The 13,951-nt window shown below is 43.5% G+C and overlaps 1 protein-coding gene across 2 annotated transcripts in view; it reads right to left on the minus strand.

Moving 5' to 3' along the window:
• ME3 (malic enzyme 3) overlaps positions 1-12,953 on the minus strand; it is a 223,604-nt gene extending 210,651 nt beyond the window's left edge. Inside the window, exons 1-2 of one of the 2 annotated variants that reach the window (XM_023209232.2) lie at positions 12,659-12,933; positions 12,096-12,293 (exon numbers count right to left, since the gene is read on the minus strand). In XM_023209232.2, coding sequence (XP_023065000.1) covers positions 12,096-12,278 — 183 coding nt within the window. In that variant the 5' untranslated portion in view covers positions 12,279-12,293; positions 12,659-12,933. Of the gene's footprint in view, positions 1-12,095; positions 12,294-12,658 lie in introns of both variants that reach the window. The other variant, XM_023209231.2, reaches the window with a different exon arrangement.
• Between the last annotated feature and the right edge of the window lie 998 nt (positions 12,954-13,951).

The following is a 13,951-nucleotide window of genomic DNA, read 5'->3' on the forward strand; positions in this document are numbered from 1 at the left end:
CCCAATCTAACTGCTAGCTGGGTGAAGTTGGCCCAGCCATGCCCTATTTAGCTGGCTATGAAACAACATTTTAACTTTCATCCTAAATTACCATAGTAGACATTCTCTTAACTTGCTGTCTCACTGTCAGACTCTCATGAGACCGGAAATGTTATAATAGTGGCAGGTAGGTAGGTAGGTAGATAGAGACATAGACGATAGCTGAATGGATGAATGGATGGATGGATGGATGGATGGATGGATGGATGGATCGATAGATCCAAATTTAGCTGGATCTATTTTTTTAAAGTTAGTTTTTAAACATTGGCTAGAATGTGCCAAAATGCTGGGACAAAATCCTGAGACTACCGATGATATCCACTATCCTCAACACCAGCTTCAACTTCCAGAACTACTAGCTCTTTAAATGACACTTGAATTTCTGCTGCTAGTGACATTTTAATTTAAGCTTCTCTCAGGCAAATGTCTGGATTATCCAGGCTTAAGCTCTATCCAATACTGGGAAATCATCACTAAAGTCTCCACCTAGTCTGCCTCTTCTATGACTCACTCCTCTCCGTCAAGTCTGCCAAAATTAGATGTAGCCCATGGCCGTGGAGAATGAATTTGATCCTTTAGTCTTTTCCTCTCCTTCTGGATTGGATGTTCTCAGGGGGCATGTAGCAGATCTAAATTCTATCACATCTGTGACTTCTGCAGCCCACACAGGGCTTCACAATGTGTTAGGAATGGAACAGAAGCTTTAGGATGTGGATTAATCAAGAACTAATTGGACACTTACCATCTGCTTTACATACACTACTTCACTTAATCATTATAGCAACTTGTCAAGTAGATATGTTTTACTGTCATCCCTTTCACGGACAAGGAAATGGAGGTTTAGAGAAATATCCCATATCTAGTGAACAGCAGAGCTGGGATTGGAATCTTGGATTTTTCTGACTCGAAATCCCTCGATTTTTAGCCAGTGAGCTCTGCTGCCTAATACCTGGTCACAGCTATGCCCCTTGAGGGGGTTACACAAAATTGATTCTAACTGACTACTTTTCTTTCTTCCCCAAATCCTCTAACCTGTTGCAAGTTACAACAGGTCTAAATTTAACGTCTTTAAAGCAGCTCAAGGATGAGAATTGATAATCTCATCACAAAGATGCTATTCTTTAGATGAAGTGCACCTGGCATAGCATCAGAGCAGAAAACTCTCTTAAAGAAATGTATCTCCAAAATTTGTATGATAAAATAAAAGATTTTTGTGGCTTTCAGAATTCTCCAAGCCCTATGGAGTGATCTAAAAGTGTCAGGTCAAGATTTTCACCATCTTTTCAAAACAGCTGACAGATGGGGCTGGTGTATCATCAGTCTTCACCACATAGTTTCTGATACATCAAGGAGAAGGGGATGTAGAAGTAATTCACGTAACTAATTTTTATTGAGGTTATACTATGAGGAAGACATTGCATGCTGGCTATGAGATGCCCAAGACAGTATCCTGGATCTGAAGAAAACACATGCACATGATGGCGATACATGTGCTAATAAGTGTACACTGAGGCCAAATGTGGAAAGAGCCATGACTACTACAAATGCTAAATGTCAAAGGAATGTAGAGGATGAATGAGTCACTTCCATGTGGCATTATTGAGGAGGCCATCATAGCGGAGGTGACCCTGGAGATGCCGAACCCTGAAGCATGCCAAAGTTTTTAAGCGGATCCAGTGTAGATGGGGCACCCAGGCATTGTACAACATAAAAGTAAGGGAAAGAACAAAACCAAAGAGCATGTCAAAGTACTGGAGAGATGTCTTTAATTCTATTTGTAAAATTAGAAATGTCATATTATTTAGCTCTCTGAAGATGAGGTCTCTTACAGGGTACATGTCTATTGCTCAATTTCTGCACATTCAGCTACAAAAGTAATGGGTGACTATACTCAGAGACAATGCCATTCTCTCTCATGATCTGACCTAAATAGCTTCTCCTCCACCATCTTCATCTACCACCTCTGACACTTCCACGGGTGTCAGCTTTGCCAACACTGCCATTGGAAGTGTTTCTGCACCTCTCTTCCATGCTTCCATAGTCCTTGTATGAATGCACCTCTCGTTACATCTACCCGCTGAATTAGAACTGCCCCTTACTAACTGGTCCTTACCCGTACCCTTCCTACACTATAAGCTCCTTCAAGGCAGAGAATTGTATTATATTGACCACAGTGTCTCCACTACCTAAAACTAAACAGGAACTCAGAAAATAACTATTGAATAAATTAAACAAACAAATGAGTCTTGGGAGAATTACACAAATTTAGAGGGTGAGAAAAAGGTATCCAGTGATCTTTAAAGTTCTTTCCAGCTCTAGGAATCTACAATTCTAACAGAGCCAGTGGAAGTGAAAAAAGCCAGTCAGAAGCCCACAGTAGGGAGCAGGGAATACCCTAGGTATTTCTCTGGAAAGACCACAGCACATCAGACTTCATGCACTAGTCCCAAGCCAGAGGGAACCCGCACACTAGAAGTGTTAGTGCAGCCTAGGGGATGAGCCCTAAAATCAGATGGCCTGGGTTCAAGACTCAGTTCTGCCACTATGAGTTGTATGACCTAGGACATGTTAGCTAACCTTATGCCTCAGTTTTCTCGTCTGTAATATAAGAACAATAACAGTGTCTGAGGGCTGAGGTAGGAGGATCACTTGAGGCCAGGAGTTCAAGACCAGCCTGGCCAATATAACGAGACCTTGTCTCTACAAAAAATTAATTTTTTTAAATTAGCTGAGCATGGTAGCTTGCCCCTGCAGTCCCATCTACTTGGGTGGCTGAGGTGGGAGGGTCGCTTGAGCCCAAGAGTTCCAGGCTGCGGTGAACTGTGATTGTGCCACTGCACTCCAGCCTGGGTGACAGAGCAAGACCCTGTCTCTAAAAAAGTAAAAATGGAAATAAAATTTAAAACAGGAATAATATAATAACAGTGTCTACCTCAAAATGTTGTGGTATTGTATTAAATGGGTTAACGTATATAAACTGCTTAGAACAATTCCTGGCACACTGTATGACCTAAAAACATTAGCTGTTATTACTTGACTTCCCTCCATAATGTTACCAAAGAAAACTCAGTATAATAGGAATCTGGATTGGAATCTTCAACACCTCTTTCAAAACCAGAGAAAGAGGAATGGAGAATGTCTGTTTTCATTGGAACCCTAGCTCCACTGTACACTTGGCAATCCCTTTCCTGTTGGGGAAGTCCCTGAGCAGCCTTATAACTCAGAAGCTATGCCAATTTGCAGAGATGTGGACTCCCTCCTTCAGTTTTCTAAAAGAGCAAAGCAAAATAGAGCAAAACAAAGGAATCAACAGAGCCTGCCTTCTCCAGAATTCCACACCATAGGGGAAGATGTTTCAGGACCAATTAAGTAATGGACTTCATGCAGCTCACTACCAAACGACAACACAGAATCCAGACACAATGCTTTTAAAAAATAATAATCTCATGTTGCTTATCATTCAACTGTATCTTCTAAAATCCCTCTAGTTTTCAAGAATCACTTTTAGAAAGCCAATGCAGCTCTGACTTTCTCTTATTCAAGTTTCTCAAAAGCTGCGGATCTTTCCACCAAAAATCCCTCTCCTCAAATGACTGGGTGCATTTTACTCTTTACTGTGTCCTTTTGGTAGGAATTGTGTTTTAACCGGGCTGCATGGCAACCTTTCAGATACAAAATGAATGCATGCTTTTAACCACTGACCTCGGCACCCCCAACTGTAGGATATCCATCACATTTTCATCACAATCATAGAGCATCTTTTGTGCTCTACATCAGAGAGGCAGTCGGACACCACCCCAAAGGATTTCCCGATATACTTTCTACACATCAAAGTGAAGGTTTCTGAAACTCACTGTAATCCATGACTTTGCAAACAAAAGTGCTGCACATTAGAGATCCTTTTGCAATGGACTTAGAAATCAAAAGGCCTTTCCCCCTCCTCTCACTATAATACTGACATTTGGAATGAAGAGAGTAGATGATAAAAGAAACCTTTGGTAGAAATGACAAAAATGTGAAGTAAAATAAGGCCATAAACCACAGAGTCCACAAAGGCCAAGAGAAATTGGAAACAGGGAGACTAGAGATGATCCTGAGAAAGTGTCCAAAAATATGCCATATATAGAGCCCAGACTTAGACTGACTTAAGATGGGCAAGACACATATTTCTGTATGGGATTTGCCCTTCAGCGCTGCTGCTGATGTAATCTAGGTATGCTGTTTACAATTGCTATTAGAACAGGCAGCAGGCTCCTCTGTTAACATTGTGTTATTACATTTTGTTATTACTTTATTGCCTCTTGAAGATAACTAATAATAAAAGCTTGAAAGGAGACTACTTCAGAGGGCTCTCCACCTATATATTACAGATGGGCCAGCTTCCCAAAGTTGGTCTGAATATTATTTACTTGGCTCTAGAAACAATTCCCAACAGAAACTGTAACCTAAAATTGAAAAGAAAATGGAACATTAAAGGACAAGTACATAAGGAGGAAATAAATCTCCCATAATCTCACTGACGTAACACAATCATGTTCACACATTTACTTCCAAGCCCTTTAATATTTCTATCATTTTACAATAACATTCATGAGTATACAGTCCACTTAGTATTTTGCAATTTGAATTAAGCATTCATTAACATAAGCCAATGTTTCTGAAGTCTTAATAATGATTACACAAATGCTTACTTAACACAAGATATACTTTCTCTGGAGGATGATTCAGTTATTTACAACATGCTTATGAGAAAACACTTTCTGAGTATCATCTTCAGGTTCCAGGAACAGCAAATCTCCCTCTTGTGTTCCTGGCACCCCATTCCATACTTCCTTGATTTTTGGACCCCTGGGAGAAAAGGCTCTGAGTGGTTTCCTTTGACTTTTGTAGGGGTCCTACAGAACAATGGAAATACAGAAATTCTGAGCAGGAATGAATTCTCCAAGGATTCAGAGTGGAGGGTGGGAGTTCTAGGGAGTTAGAGATGCTGACAGATGCTGGGGTCTCCTACCTCTGGTCTATTTCCTAAACATCTCCTTTTGTGGTTTCCGTGGGCTCGAGAATTGTCCCTGTCCACCTCTGGTTCCAAGGCACCACCTGTGTCTTCTTAATAGGAGTTCCTTCTTCCCTGGGCTCTGCTTAAAGCTGGAGATAGAGTTAACATCTCTGCGCTATGCTCCTCCAGCACTTCATTCTGGGCACCCAAAGGACTGATGTAAGATGTATACACACTCCAGTTGGGCATGTCAGCACCACAGATGGGGGCATTGGGGGACAAGAGTCACCAGGGTGAAAGAAGGGGCTCTGGCAAAAGGAAGCATGAAGGGAAGAGATGAGAGGAGGGAGCCTCAGCAGACGTCTCTTTGAATGACTCACTCATTCACTAACTGCTTACGAGCACCAACTAAGTACCTGTGATATATCAATGAACAAATAGACAAAGTCCCTGACTAAGTGGATCTTAAATCACAGTAGGAATGAACAGATAATAAGCAATTGACATACTAAGTAAGAAGATAGCATGTGAGGAAGTGTCAAATTGTATGGGGGAAAGTAGGATGTGTAGGGGGCACAAGAAGGTTGAAAGGACTGTTCATGACTTGACATGTGTCAGTCAAAGCAGCTCCCACTGAGAAAGTGAGAAACTTTGAAAAAGGGAGGGAGTTAACTATGTGGCTATGGAGGAGTGGTGTGCTCTAGGAAGGAGGACCAGCCAGTGCAAAGTCTGGGTAGGAGCACAACTGAGTGAGGAGGCCAATGGGGTTGGAGCAGTGAGTGAGGCAGAAAAGAGTAGCAAGAGATGAAGTTAGAGAGCGTCAATGTGAAAGGCATCATCACAACTTGGATGTGGCCAGGTTTTAAGCAAAGAGTGACATGTTGAAACTTAGTTTTTAAAAAGTCACCATGGCCATTGTGTTGAGAATAAAAGGAGCTAAAGGGAAAGAAAGGAGAATAGCCAGGAGGCTGCTGCAGGCATTAAGCAGAGAGAGGCTGGTGGTTTCAATCAGTGGGGACCCATGGTGAACAGGGGCTGCATTCCAGATTTAGTCTGAAGGCAGAGCAACAGGATTTTCTGGTGGATTCTATAAGGGGTCTGAAAGAAAGAGTGGTCAAGAATAGGACCAAGATCTTAGCATCTCAAGATATGGTTAACAGACACAGAGGAGAAGACTGAAGAAGACTGGAAGTTGGGAGATCAATTCAGAGGTTCTTGCATAATCTAGATATGAGATGGCAAAGGAGTGAAAAAGGCTGATAGTAGTGGGTATATAGAGGAACCTAAACTTTTAAAGGCTGGGGTAAAATTGAAAAACAATGAAAGCTTCATATCAACATTTTGTGGTAGTATCTTCAATTTCCATTTTCCCTTTATTTAATAATGTAGAATTTTTAGCTGAATACATGGGTGCCCAGCCAAAGATTACATTTTCCATGTTCTCTTGCAGCTAAATGTAGCATATGACCAACTTCTGGCCAACTGAATGTAAGTGGAAGTGATATTTATAACTTCCAAGTTGTGCCCTTAAAAGGGATTTCCCCTTCCCAATTGACCTCTGCGTGGAATTGATAGCAGAGGTGAGACCTGTCATCCCGGACTTTGAAATGTAAAATGCATACTGGATGGCAGAGAAACAAAGTCAAACCACACATCAACTCACAATTGCTTGCCCAGACTTGTTCATAACAGTGAAATATACTTATATCTTGTTTAAGTCTCTGTATCTGGGGTTCACATTGTTGTCACTGCCTAACCTGTAGCAAGTAATAAACATTCTTTGAGCTGTTCTAAAAACAAAGCCCCAATACCAATATTTACCAATCCTGTGAAGTTAGGACAGTATTCAACAGAGTAAAGTTTAATTTCAACCTACCTCTGCTAGTTTTTTCCAACATATCTGAACAGTATTTGAGCTTCAATGCCCTGAGTCATTGCACAAGCTCAAATCTAGAGTAAATTGCCACTTATGGAGCTAATATTTACCCAATAATCCACTGCTTCTCTCAACCGGGAGGCACAATTCTACATCATACCTGAAGCAGAGGTCTGGAGAAGATATATTGTGTAATCTGCCTTCCAGGCAAAAAACAGCATTACCAATAAACTTCTAATTATCCATACAACCCACTTACCCTCTCCTGATTGATTGATGAGCCAAAGTCCATGATAGCAACCTCCCCTTATCCAAAGGAGACAAGATCAAGTTCTAAGCTAGCAGAGAACAAAATCATATACTTTATTCAAAGGCAAATCCTAGCTGTGTGGGAGTCTAATAAATCATCACTGAATACAGAAGGGATTCAGCTGAAACCTGTGCAGTCTCAGATGTACAGCCAACACTGCAGCACTGTCAAGCCTTTGCAGGTTTACTGCTCTAAACGTATTAAGTCCACCTGGGAAGGCTATCACCCATGGTGCCTTGCAGTCTCTGAGGCCCTACTACCTGAAATGTCCTGGTCCATAAGCACAGTGATTTGACTAAGCACACTTGCCATTCATTCTTTCCCTGACTATCAAGCTCAAGAGAGCAAAAAACTGCAGAGAAGCAGGTGAAGGATCAGTGGAATTTCATAGCAAAAAAAATCACTGCTGGTACATGGATCAAAGGGGGAAGATTGGTGTGTTCTGGGAAATAACGCACCCCTTCAGTTAAATGACCTGAAGTCTGGGAAGATGAGAGTCAAGTGGGTACATTTCCTCCAAAATGGGCTGTATGTAGCCATTTATTTAGGCAGCAAGATCTTTGGGCTGTAAAGTAGTGACATTAAGATTAATAAAGTTGAGAGGAAAGGGGCCATGACATGATTGAAATCATTTAAAGAACAAATATTTATTGACCATTTCAAGTCAGACAGAGAGAATGCCACAGGACAAGACAGAGTTTCTGTCCTCGTGGTCTAGTGTGGAAGACAAACCAACAAGCCATTGTAGTAGTGTGCTCAGTGCCAGAAGGAAACAGTGTGATAAGAAAAATAGGAGGGGACTCAGATCTAGTTTGGCAAGTGGGGAATAGGACAGCTCTTCCTAAAAGATGCTATAGGTAAATGGAGCTCAGAAATATGTTGATGGCCCATCAACACGTCGCTACACTTATAGAATGGGGATGGCATCTTCCTATGAAGGTATCCCTGTGAAATGGGGCTGATAGTTGCCTATTTAATGCGAGTAAAAGATGGCTCATATAACCAAAGATTTACTCTGTTGCCAAATCTGTATGGACAATAGAAGAGGTTATTACATAAATTTTAGAAGAAAGGTAGAATATTAGTCTTAAAAAGAAAATAGAAGCTCATGAGTAGTTAACTTGCATCATTTAGAAAATCCAGACTCCTCAAGGGAGTTTGGAATCATCTAGTATCAGTTCTGTCACCATCAGGAATATGCCTAAATCAGTCTATGCAGTTGTGAATTGTCATCATTATTCAGTAGACTCAAATACAGCAGGCAGGCTGCTTCTGTCCACTTCTATGACCAATGATAACCTCTGTGGAGTTGCTTGGCTTCTTCCTTGGCTTGTCTTTTCTTTGGAAAATGAGAATGTTGGATGAGAACAATTATTTTCAAAAACTTTTTGTTACTACAATCCACAGTAAAAATAGTCATTTTACATGCTGACCTGATAAAATATCCATCTTTATTAATTTCAGTGCATTTGCTGTTTTTCTATTTCATTCTAATACACTTCTTTTAAAAAAAATTGCTGGTAGATGCACTAAGCTAATTTCATGTCTCGTAGTTTGTAACTTATAGCCTGAACAATTCCAGACTAGATCATCCCTGAGGGGCCTTCCTACCCCAATTATGGAAATCATCCTCATTATCACCTAATATCTCCCACACAGGGGCTGTCTCCTATGATCCTTAAAGCAGTAGTGTGACACGGACAGAGGAGCTTATGAGATTCATCACAGATCCCGCGGCCAGAGCATGACAGAGCTAGTACCAGAACCCAGTGAACGCACAATAGCAGCAATGCTTGCCCTGGTTGGCACCTCTTCTCTCAGAGAATTCCACCTCCTGACCACCCTCTGTCATACAGCTGCAACTTAAATGCCACTCCTAATCTATCGAAATGAGATGCAAATCTAGTGAACACATTCCAAGAATTTAATGTTAATTTTTATATTAATGCTCTTGCTAGATCTTTTAGGCACTACTCCATGCCAAACACAGGTGGATGAAACTCATTCCCTGGCCTGAAAGGGCTCTCCTTCTAACAGAAAAAAATCCACCCTCAGACCTGAACACTAAGCATGGCACTGAAGACTCTTTCAAAACTGCACTTCCATTTTGCTTCCTCAGTAATAAGCTCATTGTTCTATTTAACCTCAGCACTATCTTCTCACCTGACTGATGGAAAATACCAAGGCTCAAGCCTTCCGTGGAGACTCTCTGAGCACTGGAGACCAACAGAACAGCCAGAGGGTGGCACTCCAGGGGGAAGAGAAGGGCACTCACAGCACCTCCCAGGGAGCACTCCCTCTGTTGCTCCCCTTCTCTCCCTAAGGGTAAGTGAATAGGGGATGCCAACAGGCTGTCAGCCTCCTTCTACATACCCTTCTCATCCTAGACAAGCATCAACTGACTTCAGGAATATATAAAAGACGTTGTTTGACATCATGGAAAGGTCAGGTCCCTAGATTTATGGATAACACCTGTATTAGTCTGTTCTCACACTGCTGTGAAGAAATACCCAAGACTGGGTAATTGATAAGGAAAAGAGGTTTGATCGACTCACAGTTCCACATGGCCGGAAAGGGCTCAATAAACTTACAATCCTGGCAGAAGGCACCTCTTCACAGGGTGGCAGGAGAGAGAATGAGTGCCAGCAGGGGAAATGTGCCAGGCACTTTTAAAACCATCAGATCTCGTGAGAACTCACTCATTATCACGAGAACAGCATGGGGGAAACCACCCCCGCGATTCAATTATCTCCTACAGGGTTACTTCAACAACACCTGGGGATTCTGGGGATTACAATTCAAGTTGAGATTTGGATGGGGACACAGACAAACCATATCAACAACTTATTTATAGTACTTGGGAGAAAAAAATTTACATCAGAGGCAAACGACAGGGGCAAGAGTGATTTCAGGGGACCAAAATCTAGGTTTTAAAAAAAGACTTAAAGATCTTCCTTCATTTTCTTAACTACTCACAAAGCAGTAAGTGCTGGTTAGTAACATGCCAGTACTTCTAAGGCAATTATCTTCACAATGATTGGAACCTGTAGTGGAAATTTATTGTTTTGCTTTCCACATCCATTCCTCCTCTTTCTGATGACAGTATCCATATTTACTGTGAGGATCTATATTCCCTTTATTCCAAGCCAGATGGTGTGGGTGGCCCTACCTTAAACCCTATTTTAACTCCAGGGGTGGGCTCTGACTGGCTTTAATTACTGGTGATTGGTTTTGGTTGGGGACTGGGAAGAGAGAATCTAATCAGAGTCAATAAGGCAGAAGGATTCACTTTCTGAGGCGTCAGAGAAAGAGTCTTTTCTCTTCCACAAGAGCTACCAGAAAAAAAGTATCTTTCCATTCCTGGATGATGTGGTGTGAGAACAGGAGATGGAGGACTGTGGCAATAACAAGGTGAGAGACTTCACTGGATAGAGCTTGAGGATGAAGCTGACCTTGCAGAGGCAGAGTAGAGAGCCAGAGAGAATCTGCATCTTGAGCAACGCCATCTGGGCTTCTGGTTCAAGCCCTGCCTACAATCCTTCCTCTAGATTCATTAAAGGAGCCTTTGTGGGCTTAAGCCAGTTTGTATTTTCTAATGCTTACTAGTGAAGTAATTCAAGGTAATAACAAACACCTTGAACACTTTGGAAAGTGGTAGTGTCCAAACAATTTAAGGTTTCTTTTGGAAAGAGCAGGAGTCCAGTGTGATAGAGGTTGATTTTTTTTTTTTTTTCCTTAGCTGCTTCTATTAATTCTGCAGGAAACAATCACAATACTTCACATTATATAGTTGCTCCTACTTCTCAAAAACATCTTTTCCACACAGATTGCCTCACCTGAATTTCACAATCCAGAGTCAGAGCAATTATAAAACATTTTTTATTTTGCAGTAATTGTTATTCAGCACTTTATACAGTTTAAAATATGATTTCAAGTTCAGTGATTCATTTTATTGTCACAATAACCAAATGAGATAGAAATGTTGAGTCTATCATATTATCTATTTTAGGCTGGAGAAAGTTGAGCCTCAGATAAGTTCAATGAGATGTGTGAGTTCATTTGAGGAGGTGGGGGGAGACAGGACTTAAATCTCACTCTCTTGCTTCGATTTCTCTCACCCAGTCCTCTAAACCAAATATACTAAACTCTATTCCCAGAAACAAATACAAAAGGGCTAGCGGTGGGTTGAACTTGACCAAAGCATTCGAGATCTGGATTCCAGTGGCAGAGCCAGAACTAACTAGCTGGTGACCTTGGGCAAGTTTCCTTTGTCTTGTTTTTTGTAAAAGAAGAGGTTTAAACTAGGATCTCTAATGCTCCTGCAAGCTCTAAAATTTCTGTAAGTCTAGAGTTTTCCCTCCTTTCTCTCAAATTAATTTTTTTCCCAGAATAATAATCATAACCTTATTTATTCTCCCGCTGGGTACCAGGCACTATGCTAAGGTTCTCCCATTTTCTACCCCCATTTTCTCTTTAGATCTCACGACATTCCTAAGACAATTATATCTCTTTTACAGATAAGGAAACCTGGACTCATGTAGGTTAAATGAACTGCCCCAGACCAGCAAAATCAGTAAGTATCAAGCGGAGAGCTGACCGCAGGTCAGACTGACCGCGAGGATCTAAGCCTGGTCTATGTTGTTATTGCAGAAGAAATTAGGCTCCCTGCATTACTGGTCGCCTCTCTCCGCACATAAAAGGGAGAGGAGGGACAAGAAAGCCAAACCAAGTCACAACAAGCCCCTGCAAGGCAAAAACAGAAAAACCGCTGGAAGGGCTCCCTGGAGGATCCTTTCCAGGTCCAGGGGGCGGGGCGCAATTTTCAGACAGCCACGGGACCGCAACGCCGGCAGTCCTGCCCTCGGGCCCGTTACCTTGTTGAGATGAGGGTTCCTGGTGACATCGTATCCGCGCTTCTTCAGGGGCACAGGGCGCGCCGGGCCGGGCTTGGAGTGGCAGCCTTGGGCAGGCGTGGAGGGTGCCCAGCGCGGGAGGGCGCCGCAGGCCCGGCCCGGCCAGGGAGCCAGCCGCGTGCCTGTCCCCAGCGCGGCGCCCATAGTCCTTGTGCAGACCTGGCACGGGAGATAAAGCAAGGTCAGGGCCTCCTTCCAGCCAGCCAGGACCCACGCGCGCTGCGGGGCACCGGGCCTGATCCGGGGACGCCCCCTCTGGGAGAGGGCAGGGGTTCCCAAAGGGTTAAAGGCTCCAGCCCCCGCCACTCCTCGGCTGCCACCTGGTCGGCTCCGTGCGGTGTGCCAGGCCTAGCCAAGAGCCAGGCAAAGCGAAACCAAGCCCTGGAAGCAGATCCGGTGCGGGTGACAGCCGGCGCCACCCCCGCCCCCATCCCTGTGAAAAAGAGGCGACTGCGCGGCGAGGGGTCCCCGAACCCTCAATCCCGCGTGGTGGCTTGCCTGGGTTCCCTCTTTCCCTGGCCCACCTGCGCTGCTCTGGGAGCTGAGGTCTACGCGGTCCCGCTGCGGAGCAGGCGGTGAATCCTCTCCCGCCAATGGGTGGACCGCGCTGGCTGCCGGGAGCTCGCGGAGCTGGTGCGTTCCTGAAAGAGCGGTCCTACAACCTTTGTTCTCAGTGCCTGGCTTCCCCCTGAGGACGCGCGTGGGGCGCCTCAGCACTGCGTGCACGTGGTTGTCCCCAGTGACAAGCAGCAGCTCAGAAGGCCCGCCTGAGACTCTCCATCTTGGCAAGACTAAATGCACAGAGGGGGATTTGCATTTAGGGGTCAGCATACCCTCGCACTCTCCCAACATTGGGGGAAGGGCGTGCCTTCAGGATTTGGAGTCCAAATCCTCAGGCATTGGGTGCTCAGTGCTGCCTTGTGCTGTCCGATACAATGATATAATAGCCATTCGCCACGTGTGGCTATATAAATGTAAATAAATTAAATAGAATAAAATTTAACATCCAGTTCTGCAGTCACACAAGCCACATTTCCAGTTCAAGAGCCACTTGTATGCGGATACAGAACATTTCTGTTTTTGCAGATACTTCTATTGAGCATCGTTGATATAGGAGCCACAGTTACTAAGAGGACTCCTGAGGACCCCATGGAGCTTGCCATGGGTTATTGGGGCCAGATAGAGATCTTGGGGTCCATCTAGCCCAAAACTTAATTTTATACTTTCTCCACACAGTAGTCAGGAGATTCCTTTTAAAGCAAACAGTTTGTTGTGTGTGGAATAAAATCCAAACTTTCAGGACCTGCAAGATCTCCCATAAGCTGGCTCCTGCCAACTTCTTCAAACTTATCCTACTCTTTTCTTCTCACTGATCTCTGGCCATACTTCCTCCTCCCTGTGTCTTCACCCCACTCGGTTCCCTCCCACTGCAGGGCCTTTGCACTTGCTATTGCCTCTCCTTGGAAGGCTCATCCTCCAGCCTTCCAAACCACTGCTTCATTCCCACCTCTCAGTTCTCCACTAAGTTGTCAACTCGAAGGCCTTTCTCTATTCCATCCAATGTCAGCCTGCACTAGGAACTATAGAGTGAAGGGGTTTTTCTCTTTAGAGAACTTAACAGTCAGTAGTGCACTTGTTTTTCTGATTGTTTACTATCTCCTGTCTAGAATGTAAGCTTCATGAGGAGAGGCTCTTTGCCTGTGAACCTGTGTGTCCTTACTGCCTGGTATGTAGTTGCACTATAAATAGTTGTTGGGTGAACTGAGGGAAGTGACAGCCACTTTCATAAGGATTGTGAACCCTGAGACTTACTGACA

This window comes from Piliocolobus tephrosceles, chromosome 13 (assembly GCF_002776525.5).
Source record: "Piliocolobus tephrosceles isolate RC106 chromosome 13, ASM277652v3, whole genome shotgun sequence".
NCBI lineage: Eukaryota > Metazoa > Chordata > Mammalia > Primates > Cercopithecidae > Piliocolobus > Piliocolobus tephrosceles.